At 31.0% G+C, this 21,439-nt stretch overlaps 1 protein-coding gene across 5 annotated transcripts in view; it reads right to left on the bottom strand.

Annotated features, from left to right (window-relative positions):
• Positions 1–21,439, bottom strand: part of LOC126717382 (probable aldo-keto reductase 1) — a 102,609-nt gene that overhangs the window by 8,372 nt on the left and 72,798 nt on the right. The window contains exons 1-7 of one of the 5 annotated variants that reach the window (XM_050419062.1): positions 12,880–13,029; positions 10,241–10,408; positions 9,833–10,036; positions 9,491–9,663; positions 9,034–9,130; positions 7,940–8,093; positions 6,717–7,180 (exon numbers count right to left, since the gene is read on the bottom strand). The exons of 2 other annotated variants lie outside the window; for them this stretch is intronic. In XM_050419062.1, coding sequence (XP_050275019.1) covers positions 7,002–7,180; positions 7,940–8,093; positions 9,034–9,130; positions 9,491–9,663; positions 9,833–10,036; positions 10,241–10,408; positions 12,880–12,939 — 1,035 coding nt within the window. In that variant the 5' untranslated portion in view covers positions 12,940–13,029 and the 3' untranslated portion in view covers positions 6,717–7,001. Of the gene's footprint in view, positions 1–6,716; positions 7,181–7,939; positions 8,094–9,033; positions 9,131–9,490; positions 9,664–9,832; positions 10,037–10,240; positions 10,409–12,879; positions 13,030–21,439 lie in introns of those variants that run through there. 2 more of the 5 variants (XM_050419061.1, XM_050419066.1) reach the window with 2 other exon arrangements.

Raw genomic sequence — 21,439 nt, forward strand, 5'->3', positions numbered from 1 at the left:
ATTTTATTTAACAGTAAATAATATCCAATTGATACAAAATTTTACATATGTATTAAAAATGTAAATAACATACAATTTAACGGTTAAATTTTCAAAATATGTAATAATATTTATTTTATTAGGTAAGGTTGTAGTCTTAAGCTACAACTAATTTTGTAGCTAAACTTTGTCCAATTTTTTTCTATGTTTTGATTGGAACTCATTTACACTAACTTAAAAAAAAAAAAAAAAAAAATAGTGTTGTGTTGGGTCAAAGTGGCATCTTCTAAAAAAAAAACCAGACTACTAACTAGGAGTGATATCGGGTTGGGTTCACAAATACCCACAACCCATTCAAATAAAAAATCGGTTTTGCTTAGCGGAAACCCAACTCAACCCGAAAATTTGGGTCTAGGGTCAGATCTTTTTTTAATTTAAACAAAAATATATATTTTATTTCCTTCTTGAATATATTTCCAATAATATCAAAAATTCTAAACTAATTATTGTAATAATTATTGCTTAGATTTTTTTATTCCTCCTTTAATGAAATTTTATTCAAACACTAGTTATAGAATTATGAGCATAATTCTTGGTAATTATTGTAATAATCATTTCTTCAGAGTGTTTGACCAATTGCACAACTATAAAATTATCTTATTTTTTAAAGAAAAAATTAAAAAAAGAAATTAAGTTTCAAGATAAAAGTTTGTATTAAGTGTTTAATTTCCTTTTAAATTCCTCTCTTAATTTATATAAGATATAAATTTTACTCTAACCTAAATACCTAATCTAAGTGTATATGTATGTGAAGCTCCCTCCTGGAAACTTAAATCATGTCCCTTGCCCCCTATAAGCACTTATACTTGTAGAGTGACTATTGCGCTAAGGATGCATGGTAATGTAAGTTTTAGAGTTAATGTCTTAAAGTTATGCCATTTGACTAAATTAAATACAAATATGAAGTAAAAAAAATGCACATAAAGAAAATGTAGAAAATAATAATAAAAAAATTGCATTACTTATATAGAAGTCAAGATATATATATATATATATATATATATTTGTGGGGGATTTTCCCGCGCACGTTTATTATCTGCTTTGGGGAGCCAAGCTCGCACGGTTTTGTCCTCGACCTCGAGTATGGGAAGACTTTGAGTGCAGTCCCACATCGGTTGGAGAAGCACCCCATATCGGTTGGTACACCATGCCTTCCTCCAAGGGTTTATAAGGCATGCGTGGGGCGCTTCTCCAACCGATGTGGGACTGCAGTCAAAGTCTTCCCATACTCGAGGCCGAGGATAAAACCGTGCGAGTTTGGCTCCGCAAAGCGGACAATGAGCGTGCGCGGGAAAATCTCCCACAATATTAATAGGCAAAGTTAAGAGAAAATCCAATTAAATTCTAAATTGAGTCTTATTTTGCGCCACGTGTTTCATCTAATTTTTAAATTTGTGTGTCAAGTGAATTATTATGTGCAAAAATCAAATAGTCTAAATTCAATTAGATTCTAAATTGAAGTTCAATTTTGCGCTATGTGTCCCATTTAATTTTTAATTTTTTGGCAAATGAATTATTGGATGCAAAAATAAAAAAATCTAGATCCAATTATATTCTAAATCATATATATATATATATATATATATAGAATTGTGATCGTTTTTAAATGTACTCGTGCATATGAATGAGATTACACATTAGTATATATTGATGAAGAAGTCAAGCTATATATTAAAACCATGCTTATATAAAAGTCAAAGCTATATATTATACCATACTTGTATAATTGACATATACAAAAGATGCATTAAAAAACAATAATTATGAGCTCTTAATTTCTTTGTAGATGTGTTCTAGAAAGTGAATGTAAAGTTTGTATAGATGCCATCAAAGCTGGTGGGAACTCAGTTTTAAGGAGACTTTTAAATTTTGTTGACTCAGTTAAGAATGTAATTAGTGACTTTGACCACGTATTTTTTAATTGGGTTTATAAGGAGGCTAATCAAGCTGCCCATGTGCTAGCCAATTGGTCCCTTAACCAATTTTTGTTTGGTTCTTTTGATCTGGGATTTGGCCCACCAAGTTTTGTTAATGTTATCTCAGTTGAGGCATCCCAAGCTGTTGTATTTGGTGTGGTTTAATAAAGTCCTTTATTCAGCAAGGGAAAAAAAAAAAAAAAAAAAGCGTTTAGAAAATAATTCTAGAGAGCAAAACTTGGGAATTGCGTTAAAAGTAGTACCATCCATGCATTTTTTTGAGATAACGTTATTCATACCTTTGTTTTATCATTGAATACGTCATTGAGCTATTTCATTAACCCTTCGTTTCATCATTGATTATGTCATGGCTGTTTAGCAAAAATAAATGTTATGTCTCTTTTCTTCTACTAGACCACTGTTGTACAAGAAAGGAAAGATTTCTGAATTAAGTTACTAATAATTCTAATGAACAATGTTTTCCATGAAAAGGCTATTTGGCATGACAAAAGCAGCTTTTAATCAATGTAATCTTGCAAAGCAGAAATGTACTGGAACTTACGTTTTGTTTGTTTCGGTAGAAAACATATTTTGGAGTTTGGTATCACGGAAAATGTTTTATTTGATCAACGGAAAACAAGCCTAAAAAAGTGGAAAATGTTTTTTCACTTTTAAAGAACAGAAAATGTTTTTTTTTTAGTATTATATACTTAACAAACCATTACAAATAAACTTCACACTAAAAAAGCTCTCCCAATGTAAAATTTTCTCTTTGCTTTCTTTCTCCATCAATTGTTGATCACCATTTTCCAACCGTTGACTCTTTTTTTTTTTTTTTTCAAACCAACCTTTTTCTTTTTGACTTAATTTTCCATGTAAATTTAGAATTTGTGGCTTGTTTTCCAATTTAAGGCTCATAAATGGCTCAAAAATGAAATCTACTTGGAGTTTGTCTTTAAGAATGAAAATTTTTGTTTATATAATTATTTAAAATTACAAAAAATATTAATGGTTTTTTTTGTGAAAGTCAAATAGCAAAAAATGTTTTGTAACTCATTTTCTGGATTACCGAACATAAGAAAACGAGTTTTCCTCAAAAAGAAAAGAAAAGAAAAGGAGTTAATTTTTGAACGTTTTCCCTAAAAACAAAAGGATGGTATAGCAAGTGTACCCTAGTCATGGCCCTCATGACCAAAATATAAGCCTTTCTTAGTAGCTTTTTTGAAAAAAAAAAAAAAAAAAAAAAAAAACACCTGCCATTAACATGTGCAACTTTGACATTTAAATGACTAATTGTAGAGATTTGCTGCTGTGGAAACTTTATCAAGGTAAATTTGTCACTCAAAAAGGTTAAGTATCTTTCAAATACTTTGTGATAAATCTCACCATACTCAAGTAGGATACTCAAAGGAGTTATCAATAAAATAGAAATTTTAGTGATGCTTAATACATAGGGCCGGCTCCATGTTAGAGCCAGCCAGCCAGGGGGTGGTCACAGGACCAACTTGAATTGAAAAAAAATTTATTATATATAAATTTTGAAAACTTTATGTTTTTTTTTTTCAATCCTTAAAAATATGTGTGACCACTCTAAATTTTTTTAGGCCAAATATAATTAAACTTTAGACAAAGTTGGGGCCGTTTGGCAACAAACTTGGTTAAGATTACAACTCTACTCAATATTTTTTTTATTAGATGTGAATTTTGATAAATCTACAATTGGATTATATTTTTTTTCTTATATCTTTCATGCTTGCAAAACTTCAAGAAAATCAAATGTCAATAGCTTATGTCATCAATCAAATATTTAAATTTTGAGTTTTTGTAGTTTAAAATAATACACAAAAAAATAAGTTTATGAATCAAATAATAATTAATATCTGATTGGAATGAAATTTGACATATGTTTTAAAAATATAAATAATATAATATTCAACGGTTAGATTTTCAAAATATATAGTTATGTTAATTTATTTAGTGAAAGTTGTAGTTTTAGACTTCAACTAAGTTGGTAATCAAACTTTATCCTCAAACTTTAGTTCTCCTAACAATATACTCCCTCCGTCCCACTTCGTTTGTCCTCTATTCCATTTTGGGATGTCCCAAAATATTGTCCTATTTCTAAAAATAACAGTCATTAATTTACTAATGTTCCTATTATACCCCTATTTTATTAATAATTCAATTTTTTGATAAAGTTATTTAAGGGTAGTTTTAGAAACTTATACATTTTTAAAAGGTAGACAAGATAATAAATGATGTTCCCTTAAAAAGTTTGACTTTTCAAACAGGACAAACAAAGTGGGACGGAGAGAGTATTAGACTTTTACAAACAAAAAGAAAAATACAAAAAAAATTTATTTAACTAAAGACAATATATTACACACACTTTGCTACAGGCGCCACTCGCACTATTTCTCTCTTGCTTTCCCTTAAAATTTTTTTAATTTTTATTTCTATTTTTATAGGAACCCTTACACTTGTTGAATAATACTCTTTGTAGAAACATCATTTATTGGACTACGGCACATTTCTTGGATAGCGAAAGAGCAACAGATAGAGATATCACTTCTTTCTTATTGGATACCTTTATACATTCCGTTGCTTTTCTTTCTTATTGGATGCCTTATACTGTTACACATTCCGTAGCTGACCTTACGTAGACTACAAAAGAGACAAGAAAACAAAGCATTAAATGCTACCCCCTAAAAACAAATGAAAATAGAACTGCACTAAAAGTTAGAGAAAATAGCAACAGGAAAAGTCAAGAAATATACTTCTCTTCGCCTAATATGTATGCAAACACATAACACATGAAAAATATTTCACTGTCCAAACTAGGGTCCGGCTTGTGTCCAGTGAAATTTCACTGGACATGTTGGATTTTGAATACGTGTTCACTCTTGAACATGTGTCCAAATTTTACTGTGTTCAATGAAAATTTTCACTGGAGACAAGCCTTGCCCTCCAAACTAAAGCTGGTGACAATGAATCCTACACTAAATTCATTTAATTTTGTTTATTGTCATTTTATTGTGGAGGAGTTGTCCTTTTTTTTTTTTTTTAGGTGCTTAGATTCATAGCACACTTCTTGATTTTGAGGCATTATTTTGTGATCACACAATTGTCAAGTCTCACACATGGGATCTAATTATTTGTTTTGTTTTGTTTGGAAGCCTACATGGGATTTAATTGTTTTGTTTGGAAGCCAACATGGGATCTAATTGTTTTGTTTTGTTTTGTTTGGAAGCCTACTGTAAGATAAAAATTGGTGCATTAGATCAAGATTCTCTTTGACGAATTTGTTAAGTGTCATAGGGCCCAGCTTGTTACTAAACAGTTCTTAAGAGTATAACATTGATATGCCTACCATTGAACACCTCTATTATGTGGCACTCTCATCTCGGTCATGCTTAATTGGTAGCTAAGGTACCGTTAGCTCGAGTCAATTCTAAATCATTTGATTGTATTTTATGTCAACAAGGAGAATAATTAAACGATTGATGAACAATGGCTTAGAGGCACGAATTGACGTTGTTCTTAGATAATATTTGCTCGTACACAAATATTGCTACAAGGTTATTGCAATTCTTTTCTCAGGATACAACTAAGAGTCATATTTTTATGTAATTGGTATATCCTATGACAAATCACATTATGCTTGTAGTCGGGTAGTTTTTAAGTGGTTTCAAGAACAACAAAACAAGTGGTATTGTTAAAGACATGAAGATTATTCAAGCTACCGTGTAGAAAGAACAAAACAAAAAGTATCATCAATACCTATCTCAACACCTTCGATCTTCGACATTTAATAAACCTCGTTACCTCTCTTGATCTATTGAGTTGAGAGATTTCTGATATAGCCTGCAACATATTCTAATTGGCTATTTGTTTATGGGTTTGTGTAAATCTAATAGGAATAGAAGAGCCCATTTAAATGGCCAATTAAGCTCATATTTAAAAAAGGTGGTAAAGAAAAAAAACCCTAACCCTAATGCTTCATAAAGTTTTTTTTTTATTATTTTTATTGAAACCCTAGTCTCCACCTTTTGAACCTGTGAGTTCAAAAAACATAAGAAAAACATCTTGTGGTGACTCTTGTGCACCTTTACCACTTATTTATACCTTTTTATCTCTCTACTACTCTATATCTTAACTTTACAATTCTATCACCCTTTCATCTTCCTTTTATTTTGACTTTTCTTCTCCCACACAAAATGTACTTTTCTTCTCCCACACAAAATGGTCACGACTACCTTCCCAATTCAATGATAAAAAATGCCTCTAAGAAGTCCATGAAATTTTTTTGTTATGCTACTCCTTTTGAATTGCTAGCAGCACTCTTTTGGTTATGCAGTACATGTTTGCAAGGTCCTAATTAACGTGTATTTTAACTTTTAGGACCTTTCAAACAATCACCTATTACGTAACCAAAAGAGTGCTGCTAAGAATGCTGCTAAAAGTTACGTAGTACATGTTTGAAAGGTCCTACAGGAGGGAAGGTATTTCACCTGATGTAATTCCTTTGAATGGTTGAGATTGATAGTTATAAAAAGTAACTTTCAATTTCAACCATTGATTCAAAAAAGTTAAGAAAAATTTTAAAGAAGTAAAAAGTGAAAGTTAAAATGGTGAAAAGTGAATAAAATTTGTGAGTGAAAATGGTGAATTGCATGGTATTGCACTGGATCCTAATCCCCAATAGGAGAGTCATGAGGTACTTTGGTGCACTCATTGAAAAGATAATTAAAATATAAATAAAAAAAAGTAAGAAACTAGATTTATTATTATAAAAAAGTGAAGAACAGACTCCAAAAATTATAAATAAATTAAAAGTGAGAAACAAACTGCCAACCTATTTATTAGTGCATGACATATATAGAGCAACCACATTGGTGCCATTCTAAAAACGATTACATAATAATGTTGCCTGATTTTGCAGTGTGAATGAAATAGCTAGTTATTAGAAATATATCTGGCCATTCATTTCACAAAACAAATAGCATTATTCAATTGAAGTGGACATCATCCATGTGTAAAGGATAATTAATTTTTTGGAGGAGTGTTGCCATACTGCCATCGAAGATGATCCATGTTTTGAAAGCTTATACCACCAGCTACCTCTTCTAATGGTACAGCATCAGATATCTCTTTTAGGTCTTCTTCTGTAAGTTTCACCTTCAAAGAGCCAATATTGTTATCCAGGTTCCTGATCTTAGTTGTCCCTATAAAAGTTCAACACAAATGAACGAACGATATAAGAGATTTGACACATTGGAAAATAAAATCTCGCAAAACAGTTCCAAAGTTATCTGAAATCAGACCCAACTGTTTATGAGCATATTTGTGAACATTGATTCATTATGCTATTATTCCACGAAACCAAACTACCACTCTTTCAAACATTTAGCAACTAGACAGAGCTATGGCCAATGATGCCATAAAGACATGATGATCACAAACCTGAACCCATTATAAAATCTTATTTAGTTATGAATGCAAGCTAACACATTGTTTATGACTATGTTAACATTAACTAACATCTGAGTTTTTCTAAGGCTGTTATGACATTATAAGTTTATAACAGGCATTGTCTATGTAATTTCCAGCCATGAAATGGACTGTTTTTATTTTTATGCCAAACTTTGAAACATGAGGCAGGAAATTGGATCGGGATAGTTTTGGCTTTTTTCCTTGACTTTTAATGTCATGTTTGCTTCTGTAAGATGCAGTTTATCTTGATTCTACATGTTGCAGCATAATAGGGGAAGAGCATTACACACTTGGACTCAACTTGATTTCAATTTGCAGCAAACAAGAAAATAGTATTAGTAGCATTAATGAAGAGAACTTCAGCCACTTTTCTTTCTCTCTTTTTTGTGAGGAAAACTTAAAATATTTTTGATGAGATGAGGAAAGCTTAATTATTTAAAACATTTACAGGACTCAGAAAAAGAAAAAAGAAAAAAGAAAAAGCCAATTACCAGGTATGGGTACAATATCATCTCCTTTTTGTAGAACCCATGCAAGTGCAAGCTGAGCAGGAGTGCATTGGTGCTTTCCAGCAAGTCCTTCAATTCGACTAAAAATGGCCTTGTTCTTGTCCAAATTTTCTCCTTGGAACCGAGGGTACATTTCCTTATAGAAGAAAGAACAAGCTGTCAGTTTCGTTAAAGCATTTTTATTGTTATTATTACTGTTATTAATATTATTAAGGAGAATGGCCAAAATTCTTGAAATTCATATATAAGATGGTTCTTAATGTATTTTTTTTTTTCTAGAGCCTTAACCCCAAAACTCTAGGGTAAGGTATGGATCCTCAACATACTAATCAGGAATTCGGGATTGACTATAGATGTATTAATCTTTGATATTCTTTCCTATCCAAAATCATATATTTTTTTTACATTTATAATTAATGTGCCATTTTCTATTACTTCTATTAATATTATTTTAGATCTCCTCCTATTTCTTTTCATCCCCTTCCTCATTAATGCAATAATTAGTCTCTTTTACAAACGACTAAACCATCTGAAGTGCCTTATCCTATTATCAGCAAGATCCTTATCTTTAAATGAGTTTCTTTATTTTCTACCCTATCTTCCCTTGTATGTTAACTTAAAAAAATAAGATAAATGGTTCATTTACATGAAAACCTTTTTAGAGAAGATCCTTTTAAGAAAAAAGTTTCAATAGTAGATGTTACAATGTATAATTCTTTTAAATCTCAGACTAAAAAAACATCGGCGAAGATCCAACTCTTTAAGAAATAAAGTGTGGAATATTAATATAGTTCATCCAAGTCATGACATGTTAGCCATTTAACGTGAAATGTCATCTATGGTATTAGTGAGGCCAGTAGAAAAGTTTAATTGAAAATTTTCAAAACTTCAGGGACTTGGTTGCAAATTTTCAAATATTAAAGATGAAATTGGAATTTCTTGTAAAATGGGAGGACTAAAATAGTGTTTTCCCTTGTAGGAATTTTTCATTCAATTATCATTGTTGCCTAAAAAATTATTCAGGCTATTTAAAAGTCTAACAAACAAATGACACAAAATATTGGTGAAATTTGTACCAATAAGCTATTTGCAGCCACATTTTCAACAACTCCTTTGCCAGCAAAAAAACCACGGCCAAGAGGACTGTATGGAACTATTCCAATGCCAAGCTCCCTACATGCAAAAAGCATCAAGACTCAATAGAGCATTCTCATGCTTCTGGATAAGATAATTAAAATACACTGAAATCAAAGTACACATATTGGACACATCCCAATTAAATTTCTCTTATTGTAGCAGTCATTGAAAAGAGATAACAGTATTGGAAACCCAAGAAAGAATAGGAAAAAAAACAGGATAGATAGTTAGGATACATGAAATCTGTCAATTATAATTGTTCACATTGTCACATCAAAAACTGATAAAACATGTCACTGGTGTATTCTTGGAAGATTTTTAAACATGGAAACACTGAAGACACAAAATTTATTTATTTATTTATTTTAAAAAACATCATCCGTGAACAGAACAAACCTGCAAAGTGGAATTATTTCATCTTCAATATCACGAGTCCAGAGAGACCACTCCATTTGTAAAGCTGTGATGGGATGCACAGCATGTGCCCTCCTTATTGTATCTGGGCTGGGTTCAGATAGACCAATATACTTGATTTTTCCCTCTTCTACCAGTTTCTTAAGTTCACCAATCTACATTCAAATAAGATATCTAATAAAATTTGCAGCCAAAATCCCACCATCACTACAATGAAATAATAAATTTTCAGAGAAATTGACAATTCCAAATTACAAACAAGAAATAATTCAAAAACGCCAACCCTTGCAGGCGTGTGATTGAAAGGGCATGAAAATCACTTACAGTTTCTTCTATGGGTACTTTTGTGTCTACACGATGCTGATAATACAGATCGATGTATTCCACATCAAGTCGCTTCAAGCTAGCCTCACAGCTTGAGCGAACATACTCAGGGCTACCATTCAATTGTACATTTGGAAGTTCCAGTGTTTGGATGCCAAATTTGGTGGCTATTTGAATTTTCTCTCTTGGCAACTGCTTCAAGGCCTGAAAGATATATACTTCATTCAGTTAAAATCACAGAGTTTTAACATGGTCCACAATTATTAATCAACTGACTAACAGAAACTATAGAAAATGGTATCAGAAAGATATTTCCACCTTGGTGACCATATTTTTAGATTTACTACCAGATCGGAACAAAAACTTTTGACTTCTTGAGCTTGTAAAATTAAAATTAGTGTCAATTACCTTCCCAAGCAGAATCTCATTAATATGGGGTCCATATATGTCAGCCGAATCAAAGAAAGTGATTCCCTTACTGAAAGCATGCTTTATTACAGCAATTCCATTCTCCTCAGAGAGAGGAGAATTGTAGACTCCAGTCAGGCTCATACATCCAAACCCCAACTTTGAGACCTGGGAAAAATGAGTCAAGAATTTCAAAGAACTGAGCAACAAAAAGTTAACAAAAAACTTAGTAAAAAGTAAAGCACAACGAATTATTTTAGTAGAGAAAACTATTCCTTAAAACCTTTAGAACCTGTGCATCATGAACGGTGGGAAAGATCAACTGCTAGTTTGAAAACAATTTGAAGAATTTATAGTTTTAGTTAAATGTATTACTAAACTTTCATGGTTATAGGTTATCTATGCAGGTCCAACCTTATGTCGTGAATCTTTGTAGAAGAAAGGAACAGGACTACATAAGGTCTGAAGTCTCCATCATTTCTATCATTTTTAATTCCTCTGAAGCCTCCCACATGACAACATATGAAGCACACAAGATTTGGAGGACTTTAACACATAACAACATTAATTTCTGAAAATAGAAATGATGAAGGAGGATTTTGTTGATTCCTTAATCTTGTTGTAGTCTCTATTATATAATGTAGATGATTACCCAATATTAAAATATTAAAATGACATTAAAACTCAACATCCCCCTACCCACACAATCCAATTGGTGTGTTTGTATCAATAATATGAAAATTTCTTATATACTAGGCAAGAGAATTCTAACTACTCTTTAAGTTTAACAGACAGCATCTGTCAGACTGTCACACTGCTGTCTTCAGAAGATTAAACAAATCTCTTTGGATTTAAACTTTACCTTAACAGTTTGACAATCACCTCAATCTGTTCAGTTCATCATGTTGAGCTTGGTTTTCAGGTATACAGATGGGTGCATTGGTGTCATAAAACAGAGTTTCAAGGGCATCAAAACCTCAAGACACTATTCAAATAAAAGTATAAACAATTTGCTCTAAAGTAGATTCTCACTATGCCAATTCTATTTGGTTCATCATGTTGAACTCCGTTATGAGGTACACAGATGGCGGCTTTGCTGTTATAACAACAGTCTGTTAAGGGCATCATTACATCAAAACACATTTCAATTATAAGTATCCAAAAACTCTTGTTTTAGCATTCCCATTTAAACTTGCTGCCAAAGAATAGTTCTCACTATGCCAATGCTTATAGATTGCCCATTATTAAATCATTCCTCTTTTTTTGAGGTTGAACCAATTAAAAAAATAACCTACAGAACCGCTGCCATTAACTGCTTATGCTTTGATTTAAGAATTGTATTTCTTAGCAATGACACAATTCCTGCTGCAGTAGGAAGTTCTTGTTGAAGAGCACGAAATGAATATAGACATAATAATTGCAGCCACATCTTAAGATTGGTAAAAAATAGCACTTCTCTACAAACTCATTCTCAATCTAGCATGTGACTAGCTAAATAGCTTCGTACAAATTGTTTCAAATTTATGATGTACTGTTCCTTGTCTCTAACTAACATGCAAAACTTGTACCCAAGATATTCTTACAAAATATACTCTACATACACGGTACCATGTGCAAAAGGATTATTTTCATATAATTGCACCTTAAAGCTTCTGATCACACAAAAGGTTACTTGGGGACTCTTGAAATCGGTCTTACTTTTCTTCTAATCTTTCCTTTATTCAAACTAGCCTGTAACTTGCATTGTGGGTACATTCTTTTTCTATATATTTTTTAAAAGTCTTTTAGTGGTTTGGTTTTTCTTCGAGTTAAACTCATCCAACAATCTTATAGTAGCACTTGGACCTTTTTCTTATTAAATAGTTGAGAAGTAAATTTTTTAAGAAGTCTTTTATTTATTGGCTGAAAAAAAAGTTAATATATCTTGAGTTCAAATAAAAAAGGTTAATTTATCCTAGAATTTAGCGTATCTCCCCAACCTATCTAGTGCATTGCACCTTAAATTGATGCGATAGTCTTGATTCTAGGAGTTCTAATTTCCTTTTGGATTGATGTCATGCAGTTGATTAACTACAGGGAATTTTTTTTTTTTTTTTAATGATATGAAACAAACTTTTATTATTATTTTTAATCACTGTCCAAAAGTCTAAATTAATGTTACATGTTGGACTAATTTTCTGTTTCCAACCCCTTAAGATTACTAGTTCCAAAAGGATAATAGATTCTAAATGACGGTCTTAAATTTTTTTTATCGGAGAATGAGATGAGTAGTTAAGATGACATAAAAGATGCCACTTATCTTAAAAGCTTAACATATGAGTTTGAGCCTAGTTATGTTATGTTAACTGCTCATTTTTTTCATTAGTATCTCATGTGTGACTTCACTTCTCAACCATCTGCATTTCTTAAACATGAATATTCCAACAATAATAGATAATAAATATGCAAGATTGGAGACTCAAACTAGTAATTAATGAGTACTGAGTTACTGTAGATGGATTATTGCAACTTTAAAAACTCGAAATAGATTAAATTATGCAATGGGTTTTCAAAGAAATGTGACTGGAACATATACAAAGTGGAATTTTCTTTCAAAAAAAATATTGAAAAGGTATTCAAGGAATGGCTTTGGGTTTTACCTCAAGTCCTTGATTGCCCAGTTTCACCCTTGGAATTTGGAATTCGTTCCCTTCAGCCATTTTTCAAATTGTGTGTTTTTCTTTGCAAGATTGTCAATGTCTGACTCTGTTTCTGGGATGACTTTCCTTTCCATTTCTCATTAAAGTCTCAGAAATATATATAGTAACAAATCGAGTAGAGGTAAAGACCACTGGGAACTAGCTGCTGTGAGTGTGAGATGGCTATGCATATGATAAAAAATAATGTTGGACTTTTTGAAACAGAGCTCAAAACGTCATCAGTGATGGCAACTAGAGAATTCTAACGACATGTTCGGACGTAAAGTTTTTTTTTTTTTTTTTTGGGACTATTTTAGTCCTAGTTCAAATTATAGATAATTAGTGGTTATTGGTTAAAATTTGAATCTACTACTAAGATTACTTTTTTGTTCCAACAATAACAACCAGTAATAACCTGCCATTTAAGATTTATTGTAAAAATGTTGTGAAAATATTGTTGACATATCATTTTTCATTTAATAAAGGGAAAATCTTGTTACACACTCTCTATTTTGGGTAATTATTAGGTAATCTTGAAGTACCATAATTGCGTATTCCTTCCTCTCATATAGGATCCTACTAATTAAATTTATAGTAGGACCCACAATTCATGTAAGAGGGGGAGTATATATTTATATTACTTCTGAAATATTCAATAATTTTTCATCTATTGCATACTCTGCACACACTATCTTGTGATACTCATTACTCTTTTCTAAATATGATCAAATGATAACATGATTAACATTTTTTGTTTAAAATATTTTGTAAGCACATTGATTGTAACAGTAAGAAATAATTTTTTTTTTAATTTTTTATAAATTCCATTTCATAAAAACATCAATATAACATCAACTTTATTATAATTACTCAATTTTATATTTAAAATTTAAATCTATATTGAATTAAAAAAAAAGACTTTTATTTATATGGACTAAATAGGTTCAATTGCAAATGGGTTATCCCATCATGACACAAATAATAAACCGAATCATTTTGGGTTGATTGTAGATAAAGGAGGTCATCACAAATTAATTAATTATCCATTATGTTTTGATGGGAAAAACTTCATTTACACTTAGACTAACTTCCAAAAATAGTGTTGTGTTGTGTCAAAGTGGCATCTTCTAAACATAAAAAAAATCAGACAACTTACCAAGCATTTTGGTCAAAGTTATTCATTGTTTCATAATTTTTTTTTTTTTTTTTTTTGCTGAAATCATTGTTTCATCATTGATTATGTCATTATGAGTTATTGTCATTAACCCATTGTTTCATCATTGACTATGTCATGACATTTTTCTTCTACTAGACCACTGGTGGCTGGTGCTTTGACGGTCCACAATTTGAATCTTATATTCTAATATAATAGACCGTGCATATTTAATACCTTGTTGTACAAGAAAGGCCAGATTTCTGATCTACTTATTATGAACAGGTTTCCCAGCTCGATTAAGTGAGTAATAAAAGCACCCTCAAAAAAAAAAAAAAAAGTGAGTAATAATACTAGTTAAGGTTGCGATGTGTAGTGATTGTTTTTCATGGTAAGGCAATTTGGTATTACAAAAACTAGGGACAGACCCAGGTGGGGTCCAAGAGAGCCCGGACACCCCAGGGTCCAATTTTTTTTTTTTAGTTATAATTTTTTCATTTTTGTAGTTAGGCCCCCATTTTCCACAATAAACCTAATTAGCCTCACCTAAATGACAACCATCTAACCAAAAAATTTAACAAAAATAATAAAAATATTCACAATGGTGATTGTATTTTAGCAAAAAAAAAAAAAAAAAAAACTATTTTACCACCAAAGAGCCAAAAAATCATGTCTTATTGGAGAAGCTAAATATAAAAATTTTGCAACTATAGTAAACTGGTATAAATACCAATAGACTGTAGCAAGTTGTTAAAAATAAAATAAAATAAAATATTTTATTAAAATTATATCTCTTCCTTCAATTAAAAAAAACTTAAATTCTCTCGCTTCTTTTATTATTTTAATGAATTGTTTATATTATTTTAAATGACATTATAAAAAAAGAATATTTGATATTGGGTGTATAGTAAAGTGAGGTGGTAAATAGATAAAGTAACTTTTTGAGGTGCTAAATGCTAACATTTTTAGCATCACCAACGTGAATACTCTAACTTCAACAAAAAAAGAAAAATCCTAGCCAACCTAATATTAAAAAAAAGACATTATTTTTGTTTTTGTTTGTCTTTGTTAGTAAATGATTGCATCTTAATGTATTTAGAAACAATGATTTTGAGTATTTATAATTTTGGTGAAAATATACTTTTGGCCTCTACATTTTGGGCCAATTTTCATTTTGGTTCCTAAATTGATTTTGCTACTAATGTAATCCCTAAAAAAAGAAAATCGATATTATTTTTGGTCCTTGTCGTTAACCTACTAACGAAAACCTCCTACGTGGCTAGTAAAATAATATAAAAAATAACACGTTAGCATCCACGTCAGCATTTTAATAATACAAAATGCCCTAATCAGATTCAAAATAAACCAGCTACGTTTTCCCCCATAGAGTTGAAACTTGAGAGCAAAAGCCCACTTAGTCAGGAAACATTCTCACAATTTTGAACTTTAGGGGTGGAGATATGGGTACATGGGAACCTTCTCTCTCTTTCTTGGATTTAGATCCTCTAGATTTCCTAGGATACTCTACCAAATAGATTTTCTTAAATCCTAACCATTCTTTATTGATTTAATGGTCTAGATTCTGCCATGTCAGCATTCCACTAACAATATTCTTAATTGTTTTGTTTGTAATATTATTTTATTATTTTAAAAATATTGTTAGTGGAATGTTGACATGGCAGAATCTAGATCATTAAATCATTAAAGAATTGTTAGGATTTAAGGAAATTTATTGGTAGAGTACCCTAGGAAATCTAGAGAATCTGAATCCCTCTTCCTCACAATCTCTCTCAATTTCCTCTTCTCCCTGACTGTGGGTCAAAGTTTCGGACCTGTGTACTTTTTCTGCAATTTCTTATATTTCAGTTATGACATTTTGATTTCTCTTTTGTTAAAGCACAATTAGCCTTTTGTTCATTATACATTTGGAATTTTGGGCTTGATTCTCCACAAATAAACATTTCTAAAGAACCCAAAGGGAGATTTGGGCTAATATCACATTTTTGGCCCTTGTCACAAAAACGTCCCTGACATCGAACATAAGAAAACGAGTTAATTTTTGATTGTTTTCCCTAAAAACAAAAGGATGGTATAGCAAGTGTACTCTAGTCATGGCCCTTATGACCAATGAATATGTTTTTTTAGTGGCTTTCTTGAAAAAGAAAACACTTGGCATCATATTAGAAGTGGCAACATGTGCAACTTTGATATTTAAAGGACTAATTGTAGAGATTTACTGCAGTAGAAACTTTATCAAAGTAAATTTGTCACTCAAAAAGATAAGTATCTTGTCAAATATTTTGTGATAAATCTCACCATACTCAAGTAGGATACTCAAAGGAGTTATCAATAAAATAGAAATTTTATTGATGCTTAATACACAAGGGCGGCTCCTCGTTAGAGCCAACCAGCTAGGGGGTGGTCATAGGACCACCTTGAATTGAAAAAAATTTATTATATATAAATTTTGAAAACTTTATGTTTTTTTTTTTCAATCCTTAAAAATATGTGTGACTACTCTAAATTTTTTTAGGCCCAATATAATTAAACTTTGGACAAAGTTGGGGTTGTTTGGCAACAAACTTGGTTAAGACTACAACTCCACTCAATATTTTTTTATTGGATGAGAGTTTTGACAAATCAACAGTTGGATTACATTTTGTTTTTCCTTATATCCTTCATGCTTGCAAAACTTAAAGAAAATCAAATGTCAATAACTTATGTCATCAATAAAATGTTTAAATTTTGAGTTTTTGTAGTCTAAAATAATACGCAAAAAATAAATCAATGAATCAAATAATAAATAACATCCGATTGGTATGAAATTTGGTATATGTTTTAAGAATATAAAGAACATAAAATTCAACGGTTAGATTTTCAAAATATGTAGTTATATTAATTTGTTTAGTGAAAGTTGTAGTTTTAGGCTACAATTAAGTTTGTAGTTAAACTTTGTCATTTTAACAATATATTAGACTCTTACAAACAAAAAGAAAAATACAAGAAAAATGTTATTTAACTAAAATTTTGAAAGAGATGTAGATTGCAGTATTGATAATGAGATTATCATGCAACAATTTAAAAAAAAAATTGTAGAAGGAAATTATAAGACTTCATGTATTTGAGTGTTTTTTTTTTTGTTGTTGTTGTCAATATATGACATTATTTTTTTATTAGATTTTGTAAAATTTAAGTTTCTTAATAACCACATTGGGAAAAAATTTCCGCGAGATGCCATTGTTAATACATTACACACACTTTGCTACACACGCCACTCTCACTATTTCTCTCTTGCTATTTCCCTTACAATTTTTTTTTTTTTTTTTGAGGAACCCTTACACTTGTTGAATAATACTCTTTGTAGAAATGACATTTAATGGACTACGACACATTTCTTGGATAGCGAAAGAGCAACAGATAGCTATATCACTTCTTTCTTATTGGATGCCTTACTGTTATACAATATACATTCCGTAGATGACCTTATATAGATTACAAAAGAGACAAGAAAAGAAAGCATTAAATGCAACCCCCTAAAAAAAAATCTATATCGCTGAAGCATAGCATTTAATGTTGTTACGCTCACATTGAGTCACGTTAGCAGCCATGTCATTCCCATCCTCTTTCCTAAATTTATCCTACAATTTTAGAATAGTTTTTATCAACTTTAAAATACTAATAAAACTAAAATTATTTCCAGCTTATCTCCACCATAAAGCGCACTTCTTTTTAATTTAATTCCATTAGCCTACTTCTTCTAAACTTAATTCTAACTTAAAGTCCAAACCCAAGCCTTCTAAACTGAAAACCCTTAGAAAACCATGATTACAACCTCTGGATTTCCTTCCCTATTGTTTCTCACGTGTTCCTTCCCCTTCCCACCTTCTAACGGCAGATTCCTCATGCAAACTGTGTGACTTCCCCTTCCCCACATTCTAACTGCAGACTTCTTGCGCAAAACGTGTTCCTTCCCCTTCCCCACCTTCTAACGGCAGCCTCTTTGTCTTCCATACTCCTCTCCTCATAGTATATAAATACTAACAGAAGCTGGATGCTTCAGTTTAGGTTTCTCTAAATCCCAGTTTGTTTTTCTGCTCTATTCTTTTTGCTTGATTGCTTGATGTTTTTTTATTCCCTTCCTACATTTTGTTACTACCTACTGCCTCTTAAGTATTGTGATGTGACTCAGATTAGTTCGTGTAGTCTGTGCAAAATAAGACAATATTGTTGCAGCTGAAATAATTTTCTGTGTATTTATTACAATGCCAAATATTGTAGCAGATCTCTTCTACGTATGTATCAAATTTTCTACATGATTGATCCCCCCCTCCCCAATAAAAAAGGGAAGGCTTCACATGGCGTTAGGAATACCAAGAAAAAAAAAGGTTACTTGCTGATAAGAGGAATGGTGTCTCTTAAGAATTGTTTTCCCTTAACTGAACATTTATTATTTTGATGTTCCATGTGTTACGGTCTACCATGTCTGACCCTGCCAAAGCATTTATCAGTATTGGAAGCTCTGTTTGCTGATTGAGATAAGAATTTTCTGACTAACACATGTTCAACTCCACCTTTTAGTGGTACCTTCATTAATTCTTAGTTTTAAAAACTAAGAATTATTAAATTAAGTCCAAACAAAAAAGATTTTGGTTATGGTTTTTAATTTTTTGTTGGCTATGTTACGGGATGTAGCAATTCTTATATTTCAGTTTGGGAAGCTTTTTAATTTGAAGTTTTCTTGATGTTAAATACCATCTTGGATCTATGAATGCTTTAGTTTTGTTTTAGAATATTCCTTGGTGTGGCTTTGAGAACCAAACACTGAAACACACCCGTCGTACTAGGTTGCAAAGTACAATTAACTCTACGGTGTTAAAGTCTTCCAAGTCACGAGCTAACTACATGATCACTATTGTACAAGTGTATTTTTTGATAGTTAGTAACATTTGAGTTGATAATGGATTTTTCTTTGCATGTTTCCCTCATTAGGCACATCTCTTAGGCTTGTTTAGTTGCACGTGACTGATTAAAATTTTAGTCTATTTAACTGAGTTGGGTTTTTAATTTTGATGATCTTTTTTTTTTTTTTTTTTTTTTTTTTTTTACTGTGCATTGAAACCAAGGTCATTCGATTAGAGTTTTCAATCTTGTAGCAAATCTCCTTTGTGATAGTGTGATGAGGAATCTGTGTATGTATTCCAATTTTAAAAAAACTGTATCAAATATCTATATCATTGTAGATTGATATCGCAGGTAATTCGATTGGAGTTTTGAATATTGTAGCAGTTTTCCTTTGTGATTGTGGGATTAGAGTTTTGACTTTGTTGTTTGTCTCCACTTCTATCAAGTGTTTTTTGTTAGTGTAGATTGATACCCAAGGTAATTGGGTTAAAGTTTTTACTTTGTTGTTTGACTCCACTACTATCAAATGTTCTATCAGCCCTATGTAGCTATATGTCTCCATCAAAGTCCCTCAAATGGTGCCTTGAGTGGTAAACTGTCTGTCTTAGTCATTTTTAGCCTTGAGATGTATCCCAAATTATTTATGGAGTTGTTTGGATTTAGGGAAATCAGATTTGTTTTTGGGAATTCATATCAGGTTCTGTGATATTAAATATGCATAGAATTGGGTATGGTGAGGGAAAACTGGTAGGGATTAGGTATGGAGTGGTGTATATGAGTTTCTTGGGGATGGAAGAAGAACCAGATTGTGCAGATTGGAATTTTAGATCTTTCTAAAATGGAAAGAGGAAAGAATTATGTTATTTTGAAGGTGGACTTAATTATGTTATTTTGCGGCTGTTCACACTCCTTATCGTATTTCTTCAAGGCCTAAAGGAGGGTCCTATTCTTTGTTAGATTGATAAGAAATTCCATACTTAAGAGGATAAAGACTTAGTATATAGTTAGCATTTTCAATATAATTATAGGAGTATAAGAATTAATCTTCGAGAGCTAAATTTCCAAGCTTTAGAGCTAACTAGTCGCTAACCCGTGCGATGCACAGGAAAATTCAAAAAAATGTTCAAGAAATTCATTTTTTTTTTTTTTAAATTCACCTTTCTCTAGATTGATGAAAGCTATAACATTAATTCCTATTATTCATGTACTTAAACAGCAAGTTTAAATGGTTAAATGTTGCAAGTTTGATGAATCCATAATCATAACCTTTAAAAATACTTCATTCCAGACGTACAAAAGTAAATTTATGAATCTTTACTCCTCCTTTAGCAAGCAAAATTATTTTCTAATTAAATCTCCTTTCAAATAGTGTTTCTCAGTATTGGTACATTTTGTAGTTGGAAAAGAGATATGCAAGTCTAATGTTTAGTTCATATTGCAAAGTTACATACTACTTATAATTTGTTTCTAAATATTTGAAGATTGATCTATTTAATGAGGCATGTTATACAAACTAATTCATTAAAAAAAAAAATGTCAAATGTTTCTTGAAAATTCAACTGGTTGAAAACACAATCAGTGCTATCTAACAAATTTCCACTTTGAATTCATTAAATTTTATTAAAATGCAAAATCCCATTTAAGACTAATAGGTATTTGCTAAACTATCTAGCCATGCAACTATATAAGTTGATAGTGTATATATTGTGTGCGGGAATGTGGATATGCATACACAAAAACACACAAAATTAAATACAAATCTTGTGTTCCTACTTCTCTATAAAATCTAAAAGGGAATAAAAACCAATATCAAAGTTGAATAAAAGTTGTATCTGAAAGCATAATGTAAAAGACATTTCTTATTAACTTATATCCCAAAATTTTAAGGAACATCTCAAGTAGCTAACATAGCTTTTAGTAACTATAGCATTCAGCAAGAACTTTCAATATCTAGCCTAATTTACAATTTTTTTTTCAATAAGTAACCTAATTTACATACATGATAGCTTAGCAATTGAGAGAAGACTTCCACTAAAACTTCTATGGCACCATCAAATCCCAAACTTGTCAACATGCACTAATCCAAAATGATTCCTCTTTCCTTTAGATTCAATTTTTCCACCATGTTCTATAATAAGTTAAATTCAATCATCATAGAACTCCTAATCATAACTTGAGGCAGGTTTTCAAAAACTCTAGTTTATGGTTTTCTTCCACTCTATCTATGTGTGGGAGTGCACCATTAGGTACACAATTCAATGTAAACATTCGTCTCTAGTCTAGAAAAAAAAAAAAGGTAAATAATCATTAGTTGAATTATTTCCATTTAAAACAGATTTTGGATGCATGCTTGATTTAATAACTCAGTAAAAAAAAAAATTAATAAGAGTTTCTTTGAATATATTATGTTGAACCTATGACTATAAATAGAATTTAGATAATATTTCAAAGAAACTATTATGCATT

The sequence above is a fragment of the Quercus robur genome, chromosome 3 (assembly GCF_932294415.1).
Source record: "Quercus robur chromosome 3, dhQueRobu3.1, whole genome shotgun sequence".
Taxonomy (NCBI): Eukaryota; Viridiplantae; Streptophyta; class Magnoliopsida; order Fagales; family Fagaceae; genus Quercus; species Quercus robur.